General features: G+C 50.5%; 8 protein-coding genes across 8 annotated transcripts; 4 read left to right on the top strand and 4 right to left on the bottom strand.

Annotated features, from left to right (window-relative positions):
• Positions 1–1,585: 1,585 nt before the first annotated feature.
• MIND_00054500 (uncharacterized protein) lies at positions 1,586–3,281 on the top strand (the record flags this gene model as incomplete). The annotated part of the gene is made up of 6 exons (XM_037357511.1): positions 1,586–1,619; positions 1,671–1,894; positions 1,941–2,376; positions 2,425–2,531; positions 2,579–3,208; positions 3,258–3,281. The coding sequence occupies 6 exons, from the start codon at positions 1,586–1,588 to the stop codon at positions 3,279–3,281; spliced, it is 1,455 nt and encodes a 484-aa protein (XP_037225421.1).
• A 59-nt stretch (positions 3,282–3,340) lies between these two features.
• On the bottom strand, positions 3,341–4,130 carry MIND_00054400 (uncharacterized protein; the record flags this gene model as incomplete). The annotated part of the gene is made up of 5 exons (XM_037357510.1): positions 3,341–3,376; positions 3,422–3,632; positions 3,680–3,742; positions 3,789–3,915; positions 3,962–4,130. 5 exons carry the CDS (start codon positions 4,128–4,130, stop codon positions 3,341–3,343), a joined length of 606 nt encoding a protein of 201 aa, XP_037225420.1.
• Positions 4,131–4,265: 135 nt separating this feature from the next.
• MIND_00054300 (uncharacterized protein) lies at positions 4,266–4,953 on the bottom strand (the record flags this gene model as incomplete). Its single annotated transcript, XM_037357509.1, has 5 exons — positions 4,266–4,321; positions 4,368–4,487; positions 4,541–4,727; positions 4,776–4,875; positions 4,925–4,953. 5 exons carry the CDS (start codon positions 4,951–4,953, stop codon positions 4,266–4,268), a joined length of 492 nt encoding a protein of 163 aa, XP_037225419.1.
• Positions 4,954–5,090: 137 nt separating this feature from the next.
• On the top strand, positions 5,091–7,350 carry MIND_00054200 (zf-4CXXC-R1 domain-containing protein; the record flags this gene model as incomplete). The annotated part of the gene is made up of 6 exons (XM_037357508.1): positions 5,091–5,394; positions 5,445–5,631; positions 5,681–5,749; positions 5,796–6,135; positions 6,185–6,610; positions 6,661–7,350. The coding sequence occupies 6 exons, from the start codon at positions 5,091–5,093 to the stop codon at positions 7,348–7,350; spliced, it is 2,016 nt and encodes a 671-aa protein (XP_037225418.1).
• A 65-nt stretch (positions 7,351–7,415) lies between these two features.
• On the bottom strand, positions 7,416–7,963 carry MIND_00054100 (SWIM-type domain-containing protein; the record flags this gene model as incomplete). The annotated part of the gene is made up of 4 exons (XM_037357507.1): positions 7,416–7,517; positions 7,567–7,721; positions 7,775–7,861; positions 7,909–7,963. The coding sequence occupies 4 exons, from the start codon at positions 7,961–7,963 to the stop codon at positions 7,416–7,418; spliced, it is 399 nt and encodes a 132-aa protein (XP_037225417.1).
• Positions 7,964–8,844: 881 nt separating this feature from the next.
• Positions 8,845–9,434, top strand: MIND_00054000 (uncharacterized protein; the record flags this gene model as incomplete). The annotated part of the gene is made up of 4 exons (XM_037357506.1): positions 8,845–8,920; positions 8,969–9,063; positions 9,112–9,198; positions 9,246–9,434. The coding sequence occupies 4 exons, from the start codon at positions 8,845–8,847 to the stop codon at positions 9,432–9,434; spliced, it is 447 nt and encodes a 148-aa protein (XP_037225416.1).
• Positions 9,435–9,539: 105 nt separating this feature from the next.
• MIND_00053900 (RNA methylase) lies at positions 9,540–11,455 on the top strand (the record flags this gene model as incomplete). Its single annotated transcript, XM_037357505.1, has 11 exons — positions 9,540–9,730; positions 9,782–10,026; positions 10,074–10,285; positions 10,336–10,365; positions 10,420–10,476; positions 10,527–10,602; positions 10,651–10,754; positions 10,805–10,838; positions 10,886–10,982; positions 11,036–11,261; positions 11,309–11,455. The coding sequence occupies 11 exons, from the start codon at positions 9,540–9,542 to the stop codon at positions 11,453–11,455; spliced, it is 1,419 nt and encodes a 472-aa protein (XP_037225415.1).
• Positions 11,456–11,503: 48 nt separating this feature from the next.
• On the bottom strand, positions 11,504–13,452 carry MIND_00053800 (MFS general substrate transporter; the record flags this gene model as incomplete). Its single annotated transcript, XM_037357504.1, has 11 exons — positions 11,504–11,706; positions 11,757–11,930; positions 11,979–12,163; positions 12,203–12,250; positions 12,298–12,335; positions 12,385–12,494; positions 12,543–12,686; positions 12,737–12,953; positions 13,001–13,125; positions 13,172–13,232; positions 13,285–13,452. The coding sequence occupies 11 exons, from the start codon at positions 13,450–13,452 to the stop codon at positions 11,504–11,506; spliced, it is 1,473 nt and encodes a 490-aa protein (XP_037225414.1).
• Positions 13,453–13,465: the final 13 nt, after the last annotated feature.

Below are 13,465 nucleotides of genomic sequence, written 5' to 3'. Positions count from 1 at the left end.
TGTGCGGAGTTCATCGAACTACTGGGCTTCAGCGTCGGGTATGCAAATAGGAGAAAAACGACCTTCTCAATCAAGTTTCGCATCGGCGGCTCAATCAATTGGCGAATATCTTCTTTGGTTTGTGGACCATGCTGAAAGGCTTGGATGTCCGCCAACGATTTGAGGACATAAGGAATGTCTGTCCGCAATTTCTGCTGAATGCCATTCAAAGTGCGGTCAACGGTCTTGAGCTCCGGCGCTACTGTGGGTGGCTTGTCCATTTGGTTCTGAATACGAGAGAGCCCATTTTTAGTATCGACAAATTGCTGGGCCAGGTTTGAGACGTTTTGGAGGATAGCTTGGAGAATGACTTCATCACGAGGTGCAAATTGGTTGGCACTAGTCTCTCCTGGAGGAATCGAGAAGTAGTCTGCAGGGGAAGATGGCAAGGCAGAGCGCTCGACGTAGGCTTCGAGGATGGAAGTCGGAGATACGGCACTCTTTGCAACTCTGGGTGTCGGAATTTCGATGCGTAGGGGACGAGTCTGGACAGGTTGACTGTCATATGGAGAGTTGGGTAGCGACCGAGATTGTGATTGTTGGCTGGGTTCGATTTGCGCCAGTCGGTTCTTGACGACAGAGAGCTGACTGAGATTGGCAATCGAGGGACTTTTCACTCGCGAAGACGCTGGACTGGATGGCGGATAGATACTACCTGGCGAGGTGACAGCCATAGGAGCTAGGCGTGTGGGGGACAAAGAAGCTTGAGGAAGTGGAGGCAGAGCACGAAAGGAACTGGCAGTGCTCCTTCGACTCACATCCGTGTCAGTAGAGTGCGAAGAAGCTTCCGTCGCAGAGCCACTCGGCAGTATAACATCCCTGCTATGACATTAAAATAACTGCACTTGAATTAAGCCGGTTTGGTCTACCATATTGCAGTGATCCAACAGGCGCGCTCACGAACAGACGATGTCGCAAACTTTTCCACACAGCGTCCTTCAAACTGCATTTGGAACATATTGAGGCCTTGGATTTCCGTAGAAAGAAGCGTCTTCTCTTCTTCATCGAGCTCTTCTGAAGTTGTTGAACGTACGTCAATACAGCCTCTGAGAGCGATTGAATGGGAAGATGAGTTATTCGGCCACGTGAGATGAATGTAGTCCCCTTGCAAGACCGCAGAGCAAGGAGTCCAGCCAGCTTTTGGGTTCGAGTGACGCGAGAGGTAGAATATAGAGCTTGGAATATTGGGCCCAGAAAACGATTGTGGGGATGGTTTCATTGAGGGAGCTGTCATTACGGGAGGTATGGGAGGTAGTTTAACGAGCTTCTCGACAATATCGGGTGAAGGAGAGCATTCTTGAAGGTTGGACTTGGTGGTCCGGAATCCACTGCCCTTTTTGATGACGGCGAGCAAGTTTCTGAACGATTGGAGTGGAGACTTGTCTTTCCTGGGAGGGACTTTAGGGGGTGTAGCATTTATTAGCGAGCTGAGTTGTTCGTAGCGGTTGATTAGTTTTTTTGCGGAGGTATTAGAGCGAATGGGAGGTCGTTGGGGAGTCGCCATTGGAGCAATAGTAGAGATGGATGTTGTGACTGTCACAACATCATGCAGGCTACTCTTGACGCGTCTGGTCTCAAACGTGAGACGCGTTAACTCACCGTCGACCGAGCCGCTTGTTCAATAAATGCAGCTTTCACTCGTGCACTCGCGTGCTTATCTCGCTACGGTGACGACTTGGCCATATATGCCACTCGGGACGCGCTTTCCCTGTCTACCACCAACTCATCTAAATCTGCCTATTCACGATTCAAATACACGCGTCAATTCTTTTCTAAATACTCGGTTGGAGAGCCAGATGCGTGGTCTCGCGATGCGGAGGACGAATTTGCGGTCACTGGCCAGCTGTTGACCAAAGTTATTGATTCTTTCCCAGTTCATACTGTTTACTGATGCTTTCCAGTCTTTGCTTTCAATTCTCAGACAGAGGACCACCGAAAAATCGGTCGAGCGTTGTGAACTTTCAATTGTTGAGGGAACCGCGGGTTCTGATGCTCGTGTCGACGATGATCGAGACGGTCTAGAAAGTCGACTCATCGTCCGATTACACTGTAAACACGGCGAGTTGGCCACAGCCGTCAAAACCTTTATAGCTCATGTACCTACAGGTGTAATCAAGACCCACAGACTATTGCTCCTCAGTCTCACCTCCTTTTTGGCTCCTGGTGTACCGGACACGGACAACGAGTCGCACCTAGCCGTGGGGCCACGCGCTCTGAAGGACATGATTGAACATTTCCCAGTCCCAAAAGGGACTCGTTCTGACCCACAGTTGATTTGGAACTTTGGGGAGGCAGAAGTGGAAGTCAAGAGTTATGAATCGTCGTTGGAAACACGAGGTATGTTGACTCAGACTTTAATAGCTACTGCTGACATACTCTACTCAGGGCGATTGGAGCTCTCGACCGAGCTTAAAATTAGCGCAGAGGAGTTCGACTTGTATGACATTTATGTAGCACCCATCACCATCGCATTCCACCTTCGTGAATTCAATGTGAGCTGCTTCTGACCCTTATATGCGCGTCTAAATACGCCCGCTAGGCCACGATTGCTTTCGCAGAGTCGATGTCACTTCCTCTGGGTCTACGTTTCACTGATCCTGCCGCACCACTATTCATCGACGTAGAAGGCGATAATTCAGAGACGCTTTTCGTCATTTCCACCAGTCAAGTCCCTGGAGCGCCAGCACCCACCCAGGCATCCATCAATTCCAGAAAACGCAACAGAGAGGAAACTCCACGCGAATCTACCCGAATGCGCAAGTCTATGAAGGCTGTTCAGAGATCAGACGCCGCCTCGGTTGCTCATTCAGAAGCAGACCGAGCTTCAAGGTCTCAATCAACGACACGAACAGCGTTATCAGCCTCTATGCCTCCCCCACCGCCGCCTCAACCTTCCTTCGGGAATAGAGACGGTGATATAGACATGGATGAACCAAGTGTCGTGGAAAGGGAGCCTTTGTTTTTACCTGCCTCCTCGCAAATGTCACAGGCAGAACTAGAAGTGCTCAAAGAAACCGGGCTGGGTATCGAGAATATGAGTGCTGCTGAACTTGATATGATGCTCGGAGAAGATGACCTAGATACTAGTAGTATTCAAGGCTCCCCCGAACCACCAGATCGCCCGGAAATGGAGTTTGCTGCGACGCAATCGTCGGATGACCGCTCCAGGGTATGTTCACAAAACAATACTTGGCCAAGTCCTACTCAGCTTCCACTAGTTCCATCCTCTGTTCGAAGATTGATCTTTGTTTGTACTGGCGCTATTTTACATGCTTGTGTTTTACAGTGGTGCTTTGTTTTGCTACTTGGACATGTGCAGTTCTTGGGTCAACTGGATCTACCGAAACTATCAGCAAATGTTGGTGAAATACGAGACACCCACCTCTGCTTTGCTAATCGTCCTGATTTCGCCCGGCGCAGAAGCTTTCCCAGTCACCATGCTGATCGCGGTGTCTGCAGCACGCCCGACGGCCCCTTTAGTTGCAACCCAGTAACGAATCTCGTCGGGAATGACTTCGATAATTGAAATCCGCGGGTCGTCTACTTTTCCTGTGTGAACTCCGTCCTTCAAATCACCAAAGTAGGCTGCCATGCTAAACCAGAGCTTAATAAGGTCATTAACAGCGATGGAGGGACGTACGAAGGCGAGAAGTGTTTGGCGATAAGCTCTTTGTCCTGGGAGATCTTCGCACGACCCGAATATCTTGACAATTATGAGCGAAGAACTTTGGTGCCTCATATACCCTTACGAGGCCCAGCTTGTAGTGCTGGTGTCGCAGAAGCTGACATTGACATTGGAGTCGTTCTTGATTTCGTCGAATTTAGATGACGCGTTGTTTGCAACGAAGACGAGAGTCAGTTGCATTTCGGTGAAGGCTAGGACGGAGTTGAATAGAAGGAAAGATGGTGACGAGAAACCAACGAGTTGAGGGAATCATTGCTCGAGAGTGGAATTGACCATCGGAGCAATGAGTGGTGAGCATGCCAATTCTCGCGGATTTGACGATGGTATGGAGGCCTTCAATCTTGGCCTGAGGTGAGAGTGTCGTGTTTTCGGCCTGGGTGGTATACGGGTCCAGAGTTTCAGCCATGGTAGTCGATCTTAGGTTGCTGCTGGAGCTACTCGCTCCGTTTTATACTTTCAAAGAAAGTGATCAGTCCGTGACGTAGTCTGGGGTTCGGAGGAAAAAAATAATGATGAGTGAGGATACAAATAATTACATGCTCTATGATAATCCGGGAATGGACGACGGGGGTGCCTGTGGTGTCATGGAAGGTGGTACTGGAATGACATAAGCGGCCAAGGCAAGAAGCAAATGACAACTCACAAGGTGCTTGGGGTCGTTGACCTTCGCTGAATACTCGACTGAGAAGTACCCCTACTCCTTCGAAGACTCCGAGAAGGATACCACAAGCAACAGCAGACTGGAATGCTGCTTTGGGACCACCTAGAGGAATGCCGTTCGTCAAAACAAGGAAATAAATAAAAAGTGCGACGAACTCCGTAATGCCAGGCATCCACCAGTAGCAAACCCAGAGAGGATGGCATTCCATGCGTCCTCTTTTTGTCGCCAGCCCTTGACGGCGCAGTCGAATGTTGAAAACATTCCTCCCCACACACCGAAATTGCCTCCGACCACGGGAGCACGGGCCTTCATGGAGGAAATAGCCCCGACGAATCGTTCACCCTATGGCTAGGTAAGCAAATATCAGGACGAGACAAACTTAAGACGGACTCGGGGAGAATTTCTCGATCCTTTAATGCCGTACCAAATTCCGCCACCAATGGCCCCCATAGAGAAGGCACCGCCAAAGTCATTGAGAATCACCCAGGGACTTGGAGAGAATTAGAGTGTCGAAGATGGGAAGGAGCGGAACAGCGTACCATGGGTCTCTCGTATGGTCGCTGTTCATGATGGTCGGAAAATTTGAGAACAAGTCACGGGTCACGACGTCGTGATGCCTGTTGAACGACGGGTTGTTTGTTGGCTATTACTGTCACGTACATCCCTCGTGGAACAGCGAGAGCGTTGCCCAACTGCAAACAGACGATGCAGGCGGCTTACGTCCTCGTTCCAGCACCTCAATATCTCACCAACGCGAACGGACCAATAATGTACCCAGCGCCCTACCCCGTTGCAACGTCTTCAACCCTCAAACGAAAGATCGACTACCCCCCAGTCCCAACATACTACTACCCCGCTTACCCTATTCCATACCACTATCAGCCAGCCCCCATAGCATGGAAGAAGCCGAAACTTACTCAAGACACAACCCCGGCTCCTCCGGAGGAAACGACGTTACCTCCCAGTTACATCTACTGTCACCAATGTGGGAAGCGGAGGGAGAGAGACGGTGAATTCATCCATTTCCTGTCTTGAACACGAGTCTAACCTTCACCTCAGAGAGTGCACACTGCTCATTCGTGGAAATGGATGTCGTCACCAAGGATCGCCCGGCCAAAACGCGTCGCTGCCACAACAAATACTGCCGCTCTTGCCTGAGCAGCAAATATAACGAAGATTTAGACAACATCAAAGCCAGCATTGCCCCAAATCAGACTGGTCGTATCGGCGAGCCCTACGACTTCAAGTGCGTGAACGACAACTAGATCGCGTCTTTGTTTATAACCTACTCCTAGATGCCCTAAATGCCGCGATGTCTGTTCCTGTTGGCGTTGTCGCAAAGCAAAGGGCCTTGAGCCACTCGGGTGTGTCATCTTTGTTTATTGTTTCGTTTTGACCGACCATGGGCAGACGGCCAGAGCGCAAATCCAAGACTCGAGCGGAAGGGACCAGCAAAAAGCCCGTTGCTGCACGTCATCTACCCGCCTTGCAATGGAACAAACTCCGAACCGGACTTTCGGTTGAAGACGCCGAAGCGCGACTTCACATTCGCGAGTTTGTCTTGCGGTTCTTTAGTGCCTCAATTCCCAAAGCACATCTCGAGGAATTAGAGCAGATCGGTGGCCACGGACGAAGCAGGTTTGAGGACGACGACTTTGTGCCATGGATCAGTGAGCCCTGTCTGAAATCTGTCATATTGGCCTTCCTTGCCATTCTCATCGAGGAAGAAACTAACGGCACAATCAAGAAGGTGAGCAAGACCACGTGCCACTGCGCTCTGAAATCTAACAACCGGTAAGGCGTTGCAAAATGGCGTCAAGGACCTACGAGCCATGGGACTTGGCTTGTCCAAAATTTGGCAGATTCTTTCATCACTTCGCGACGCATTGGATACCTCAGAGGCTGGTTCCTCTGATGGCAATGAATCAGACGACTCAGAGACTGTCCCATCCTTCCCTGACCCTGCACCCCTGCCTGATTCCGCTAAATATACTTCTCGACGCACGCGTAGCACTGGGACTTCGGTTGTCGACACCGTTCAGATGATTCCTGTTCTTCTCGGCCTCATTGACGCAGTTGTGGAAACGCCTAGCATTCGTTCAGAGCTCGACAACATTGCTAAAGAGTTCAAAGATCTCGTCCGCGACACGAAAGAAGCCAATCGAAATGTCAACGATAGATGGGAGAAAGTCAAGAAGGAGGTTGACGCTACAAACGAACAAGAGGTGAATCCTGGTCTAGTCCTGCGAGGCTCGGCTGATATTTGGTATCCCAGTTCAAAGCAAGACGAGAAGCACACAAACAACTCCTCAAAGATATTGACGGTGCCTCCAAAGTAGCTGCCCATCGCTTCAATCCGCGCTTTTCCCCTCTTGGCACAGACAGAGACGGACGCATCTATTACGCCCTTTCACCGCCAGTCACTGAATCCGAGGGGGCATTGGAGTTCATTTCTACTGTTGCTGCTGAGACGGACGAAACAAAACCGAGTTACAAGGCCAAGCGAAAGCGGAAGGTGAAGCGCGAGGAAGATCCCAAGTCATGGTCGTGGTTCGTTGCTGTTCATGGCACCAAACCACCAGCACCCCTCGGTGTCCTTCCTTTCAAATCGGTGAACCGAAAAGACGAGACTGACGAGGAGTCGGATGACGATGAAAGTGTGGACAAGTGGTGGGCGATCGACAAGCCCGCAGAAATTCGCAAACTCATGACATGGATTTCGACGAAATACCGCCTCGACGAGGACGAGGAGTCTGTCGATGACTCGGACAGTGTGGTTACCGGGCCAGATTTGGGGGACATTGACATGTCTCCACAGTCGTCTCGGTTAGAGCTGCTTGCACTGGTCGGAAACTTGGAGGATTTTGTGTCTGGTCTGGAATACCGATTGCGAGACAGCGAGGGTGCTGGCGTATTGGGCTTAGGTGATATCAATAGCGGAAAGGGCAAGACGAAAGTGGCTTAAACGACACATACTGTATAATCCGTCTGGCTGTATCATAGACTTCTGTTTCGTTAACTCATGAGTATCTATTCCTGGAGCAATGTTGTAGCCAATTCCTCGGGATTAAGTTGTCGTTGAATGATTCGTCCTAATTTACGACCGAATAGAGCAGCCAGTATGTGTTTGCACTGGGTCGGAACGCGTCAGCCGTGAGTATAGGCGGATCTTGGTCCCCACCATTAAAGTAGATTCTGGAGATAACAGCAGATATGAGAACGCGGGGCAAGTGCAGTAGGCGGGAGTAGGACTGGGAAGGTCGAGGAAGACTTGATAGCTTGCGGTGGAGCCAAACACTTGGTAGTAATGTCCCCCGGGACTAGAGTACTCGAGAACTATTCAGGGCCATCAGCAAGAGGGTGGCAAACCGGAAGGAGACACGCAAGACCATTTGAGCGGTCGATAAGATCGAATGCTGCAAGCACGAGTGGACGGGTGAAGATTTGTTCGAGAGAGGCAAGTGTGTTTTCTGTTACTACCGAGTGTTAGACGCGTAGATAAGAGTGCACGGGCCAATCATACGCGATTCTGGGGTGACAATGGACGCTGCATGTGCGTAGCTTGAGAGGACGTTCATTACGTTATCTGGCCATCGAGGATTACTTAAGTGCTCAGCATCTCTCTTCGCACCAGACTGCCACTGATATTCGACAAGCGCTAGTAGGCACCAGCACCGCGCCGAAAAATAAGCTGGATCATGAATGTCGTCTGACGAATTCGAATAACGGTCACGCCCTGTTGACCTGAACCATACCCCAAGGCGCTCCACTTGTCCTACCTGTGAACCAACCAATTTACACCGAGGCGGATGTCGCAACACGTACGTGTTGCTTATATGAATCACATAAACCTTCGACTTGGAGCTCTTTCAGTCCCACCATATATGGTTGAAATCCTGGAGGCAATGGCGGCCTTCGACAGGGACATCACCAGGCGATGTGGCAATATACGTCGTAACATAAACATCGTCAGGTTTGAGAACCTTCAATCGTTTACTTGCTCATCTTGCTTCATAGGCGGGAAACCAACTGGTTTCCCCTATGCCGAAGTGCCCTTTCTAGATGGGACTCAACCCTCGTTGGCAGTCGTAAGCGTCTCTCTCATCCGATAGAAACACACATTTTATCGTATTCCCAGCCAGCTAACCCCGGCCCCGCTCGCCCTGCCCTGCCTGCGTTGCGGACCGTCGATGACATTCGCTCGCTAACTGGCCCTCAAGCCACAGCTTATATGAACGGTTATGGTCTTAGCCCAGTACCCAAGCAAGTGAAACAACGTCGCCAAATCATCGCGAAATTCATAGGGTGTATGCTGGAGCTCTGAGTGGTTTGCTTATCATTACTCGGCTTGGATAAGTTGAACACTGGCATGAAAAATCAGAGGCACTACAGCACAAACTGGATTTGAAATTTGACCAAGTCACGGCCATGAGCTCAGCTCCTGTTGACTTGAACCATCATGGCTGCACCCCTCACACAAGGCACTGCAAATTTTCCACCCGAGTACTTACCCAGCGGCACCGACCTCGCGGCACGTAGGTGTTTCTCACGAAGCCCCGAGTTCTTCAACTCACCCTTTCCAGTACCACCAGATGTGGTGGCCATCCTGAATGCAATCGCGAACAGGCAAAGGGATCTCGTTACTGAATTCACACACATGCGCCGCGATGTCCTCATCGTAAGCTGCCGTCTTCTCTGAGTACTCACTGATCTTTGTTGGGTTTAGTTGGGCAATTCTCAAAAGGGAACTGGTCTCGGTTTGGCTTATGCAGAAGTGCCCTTCCTCGACGGGAGTATGCCAACGGTGGCAGTTGTGAGTGTCTTTCGTCCGGTAGGAAGTCTATTGAATCGTATTTCCAGCCTGCTAATCCGGGCCCCGCTCGTCCTGCGCTGCCTGAATTGAGAACAATTAACGACATTCGCTCGCTGACTGGCCCTCAAGCCACAGCCTATATGGACGGATATGGTATTGGACCAGCACCACAGCAAGTAGAACGCCGTCAGGAGATCATAGCCCGGTACATAGGGTGCTACCTACCTCTTTATTAGGTGATGACTTTCTGGACCTTATTGCAAGAATTTAGTTACCGATTTTTTTAAAGTTACTGTACTTCTTCCCCAATAAATTCAGGCATCAATCTTTGTCATCAAATCATGCCTTCATATCTCTTCATCTTTGCTCAAACGCATGCTGAATTCCGGCTTCCTGAGCTTGAGTCCATCGCTGAGCTCCATGGCTTCGCCATCCACAATATGTCACGGGACACCTCTTCTCCGTTTGCCGTTTATGGTCTCGATTCTGACGAGCATGCGCGGATTCTCGCCAAACGATGCATTTTGCTCAAGTCAGATTGTCCCTCACCTGCTACGCCGTGGATTTACCCGACTTAACAAAGACACGTCTACGAGTTCTATGCTCAAGGGGCAACCTACGAAGAACTGCACTCTGCCAACGAGAAAAGTCGCCATCTTTGGTCGCATTACGCCCAGGACGCCTCGTTCAAGTTTGTCGTCTCGGCACATAACCATACCATCCCGTCCTCCCGTCATCGAACTATAATGGAGAGCTTCAACTACATGGATTTTCGTGGCGAGATCACCCTCAAGAATCCCCAGGTCACACTCGGAATATTCGAGGACTGTCCGTATACCTCGGAGTTTTCCAGTTCAACACTCATAAACTTGCAGACGAAAAATCCAGCCACGTGTCGGCGACACCCTCTATCAGAGACAGCTCATTCCGTCAGGTTTACTTTGGGAGACTGGTCAGTGATAACATCTTTCTTGTCGGTGGTGGAATAACAGGACCTCAGATTGCGGATGGGGAAGCACGGTCATTGATTGGCGTTTTTGACGTTAAAAAGCGGCTATACTATGGAAATACGAGCATGGAATCAGAGGTATCTTCACCCCCCACCTTCTTCGTCAAGCGCTAACGGTTCGAGTGCAGGTATCATTACTCATGGCGAATCAAGCCCTGGTCGGCACATTAGGTTTCAATTCCACAGCTTGAGCTGATCCTGTTAGTACACAGGCAACATCGTCGAAATTGATCTACGATCCATTCTGTGGGACTGGTAGCATGGCCTACGTGTGTAACGGCAACTACGACTTGAATACGCTTGTTCACACATCTTATAGCCAGTGGCCTACTTCGGTGCTCAAGTTTACGGCTCCGATATCGATGGAAGACAAATCAGAGGCAAAGGCGGCAAAGGTATTTTCATGAGCGAAGGTAAAAGCTCTCTTGACACAATTGCCAAAGACAGCCCTCCAGGGGTGCTCAAAGCTGCGCAGCAGTATGGCGTTGCTGATCGGATCATTGATCTTTGCACATTCGATGTAACGGTGAATCCATGGCGTTGCGGGGTATGGTTCTGTTCTGGGTGTATGTTCAGACTTGATGATGTGCTGTATAGAACCTATTTGATGCAATAGTGACCGATCCTCCATGTCGGTCCCCCAACTCACCTCAAGCACACCATTGCTGACATCAATAGATGGTGTCCGTGCTGGCGCAAAAAGGCTGGGACGCAAGAAGGAGCTTTCCGAAGAAAAGAAGGCTGCCAACATTGAGCACCAACGATCTGCTCGCAAGTAAGCGTATTCGTCACAATAGACGTTCGTATCCTCAAAAAAGTCTGTCGCAGTCGACTTGAACCGTACATACCCCCAACAAAACCATACGAGTTGTCGGCATTGGTGGTCGACCTGGTTCTGCTGGCGAGGTATCTGCTCAAGCCCAAGGGACGACTCGTGTTCTTCCTGCCGACAGTAAACGAGAGCTACGAAGAGGTCGATGTCCACTCGATGCTTTGCGAAGGGATGACCCTGGTGGCGAATTCCTTGCAAGATTTTGGGTCATGGGGCAGAAGAGTAAGATGTCTTACTTCGTCTTGTTGTCTCTAGCCTGACTCTTGAAGCTCGTGACAATCCGGAAGGACACTGAGCAAGACTTCGCAGCGCCAACGTTCACAGAGCACGCACCTCCAAACCACGTGCCCGCGCACAAAGACTTTCGGGACCAGTACTTCCGGGGGTTCAAGAACCCAGAGGCAGCCCAGGAATGACAACAACATTTCCTCCTTAGATATACAGTAAATAAGCGGTGGTACATATCATGACGACTGGAGAGCAACTTCATTCGTCCGCGCTCGAGACTTGTCCAGCTTTTCCTTGTCAACGTGTTTCCTTGTTTGTTCTCCTCGCAGGAAAAAAACGGCGGAGGCAAACGCCATCACCACTGCACCATTGAAAATCAACGCCTTGCGCATGTTGAGTGGCGGCGATGCGTTCGGCCCAGCACGGAGTGCCCCTTCAACTAAATAGAGGTGTCAGGGTTTAATGAAGGGGTCAGTCAATGCGGCATACCGAGAATGAAGATGATGGCCAGTCCATTGCATGCAAACCACAGTAAAGCTGAACTTCCTTCGGCGTTGCGTGTGATTTCAACGGCCAGCTCGAGCGCAACCGGAAGCATGGTCACCGATGTCACCCCGATGATGGCGCAGATAGCGTATAGAGCAGCCAGGTTGTGTGGACGGACTGAACAAGGATGAATTTGAGAACGGGGGTCAATAAACAATGACTTACCGGCCCAGATAAGAGATAGCCAGGCCACGGCAAGGATGGGTACCAGTATTTTCGCCGTTATCGCCAAGTGGGAGGTGAAAACGCGGTCGAACAAGGGCGAGGTGAGAATTGCAGCGACAATGCCGCTCAGCAGAAGGCATGCTCCCAAAAAAACCAGCAGTATCAGAGGAGTAGCCGTAAGGTTGCTACGTGGAATTAGTGCTTGAAAAGATAAACAGACAAACGTGGAACTGACGAAAAATTGACCAGTCAAGATGCCGAATACATTGACACTAGATTCGTGTGAGGGTGATGAGAAATACTTGTGAGAGGCACAAACGCGGAGGCTAGTACACCAAAGACGAGGAAAATAATGAGCTAGACACTATTGAGAAGGAGAATTATCAAGTAAAGAGGAAGAGCGTACGAAATCGACGCGTTCCCTCCCGGTCATGGGTGGGTCGGAGGGTCGCCCCTTGTTGGTCATCACCCGAAGGAGGGAAAGCAAACCAGCTGTCTTCTTGGACGCAGCATACGCTGGCAGGATGTAAGAGGCAGTAGCAAGGCACGATGGTTTGGACTCACTTGGTGGAGTTGGCGGTGCTGCACTGATTAACAGGACGAAGGGAGCCGCCACCGTCGAGATGATTGCAAGAACGAGTATAGACTGCCTGGTGCTGCCAACGATGGGACTTAGAAGTTGGCCGAGTGCTCCACCAACCGGGTTGGCTGGGAATCTCTATAAGCTGACGGAGAGAAAAATAGCAGCATAGACTAACCTATAGCGATGATCATGGTAGCGCTGACCCTGCCTTTCAGGTCAAACCAGGTCTCGGAGTATTTTGGTCCGATGACCTGGAAAATAGGCTGGGCAATGGCGGAGAAGAACTGGCCAATGAAGAGTAGTGCGTATGCGCCTCCGCTCGACAGGCTGTGGACCGTCCCTGCATACCGAATCCAGGCAGCGATGACCATTGTAACCGCGCCAATATCACACTAGTGCCATCAGCTGGTCAAGGCCGACCATATGAAAATCCACGCACACAACGGCGGATCCCAAAGTGGCGGATGATCTCTGGAATGAGCAGGGAAATGGGTAGGAAAATGCAAGCAACGACATTCCCTAGCCAGTTGACCTGGTCCAGCGTGATGCCAAAGTCCATAACCACTAGAAAATGTTGGCCTTGGACTGCAACGGTTGTTGATCTACACACTGTCGTTGGAGATTGGGCCAAACCACGGCCAAGGCATGCCAGCAGCAATGTTCAAGATGACCTGGAAAGCCCCTGAGAAAAATAAACGCGAAAAAGAAACAAGTCGGAAGCACCAAGCTCGCGATACCAACAAACCGACGGCGATAGAGTTTGTATTCTGGGGCTGAGTGGACGCTGACGACGTCTGCGACATCATTTCCATCGCTATCATCGGTGCTCTCGGGTTTCTTGACCTCTTCGAGTTCGAGGGGGGAGCTCTTGTCGCTATCTCGAGAGTTCATGGCCGAATTCCTG

This window comes from Mycena indigotica (genome assembly GCF_014461135.1).
Source record: "Mycena indigotica strain 171206Taipei chromosome Unknown Mind.scaff0001, whole genome shotgun sequence".
Lineage (NCBI taxonomy): Eukaryota > Fungi > Basidiomycota > Agaricomycetes > Agaricales > Mycenaceae > Mycena > Mycena indigotica.
Note: the sequence above shows the minus strand (reverse complement) of the source record. Positions and strands in the feature narration are given on the sequence as shown.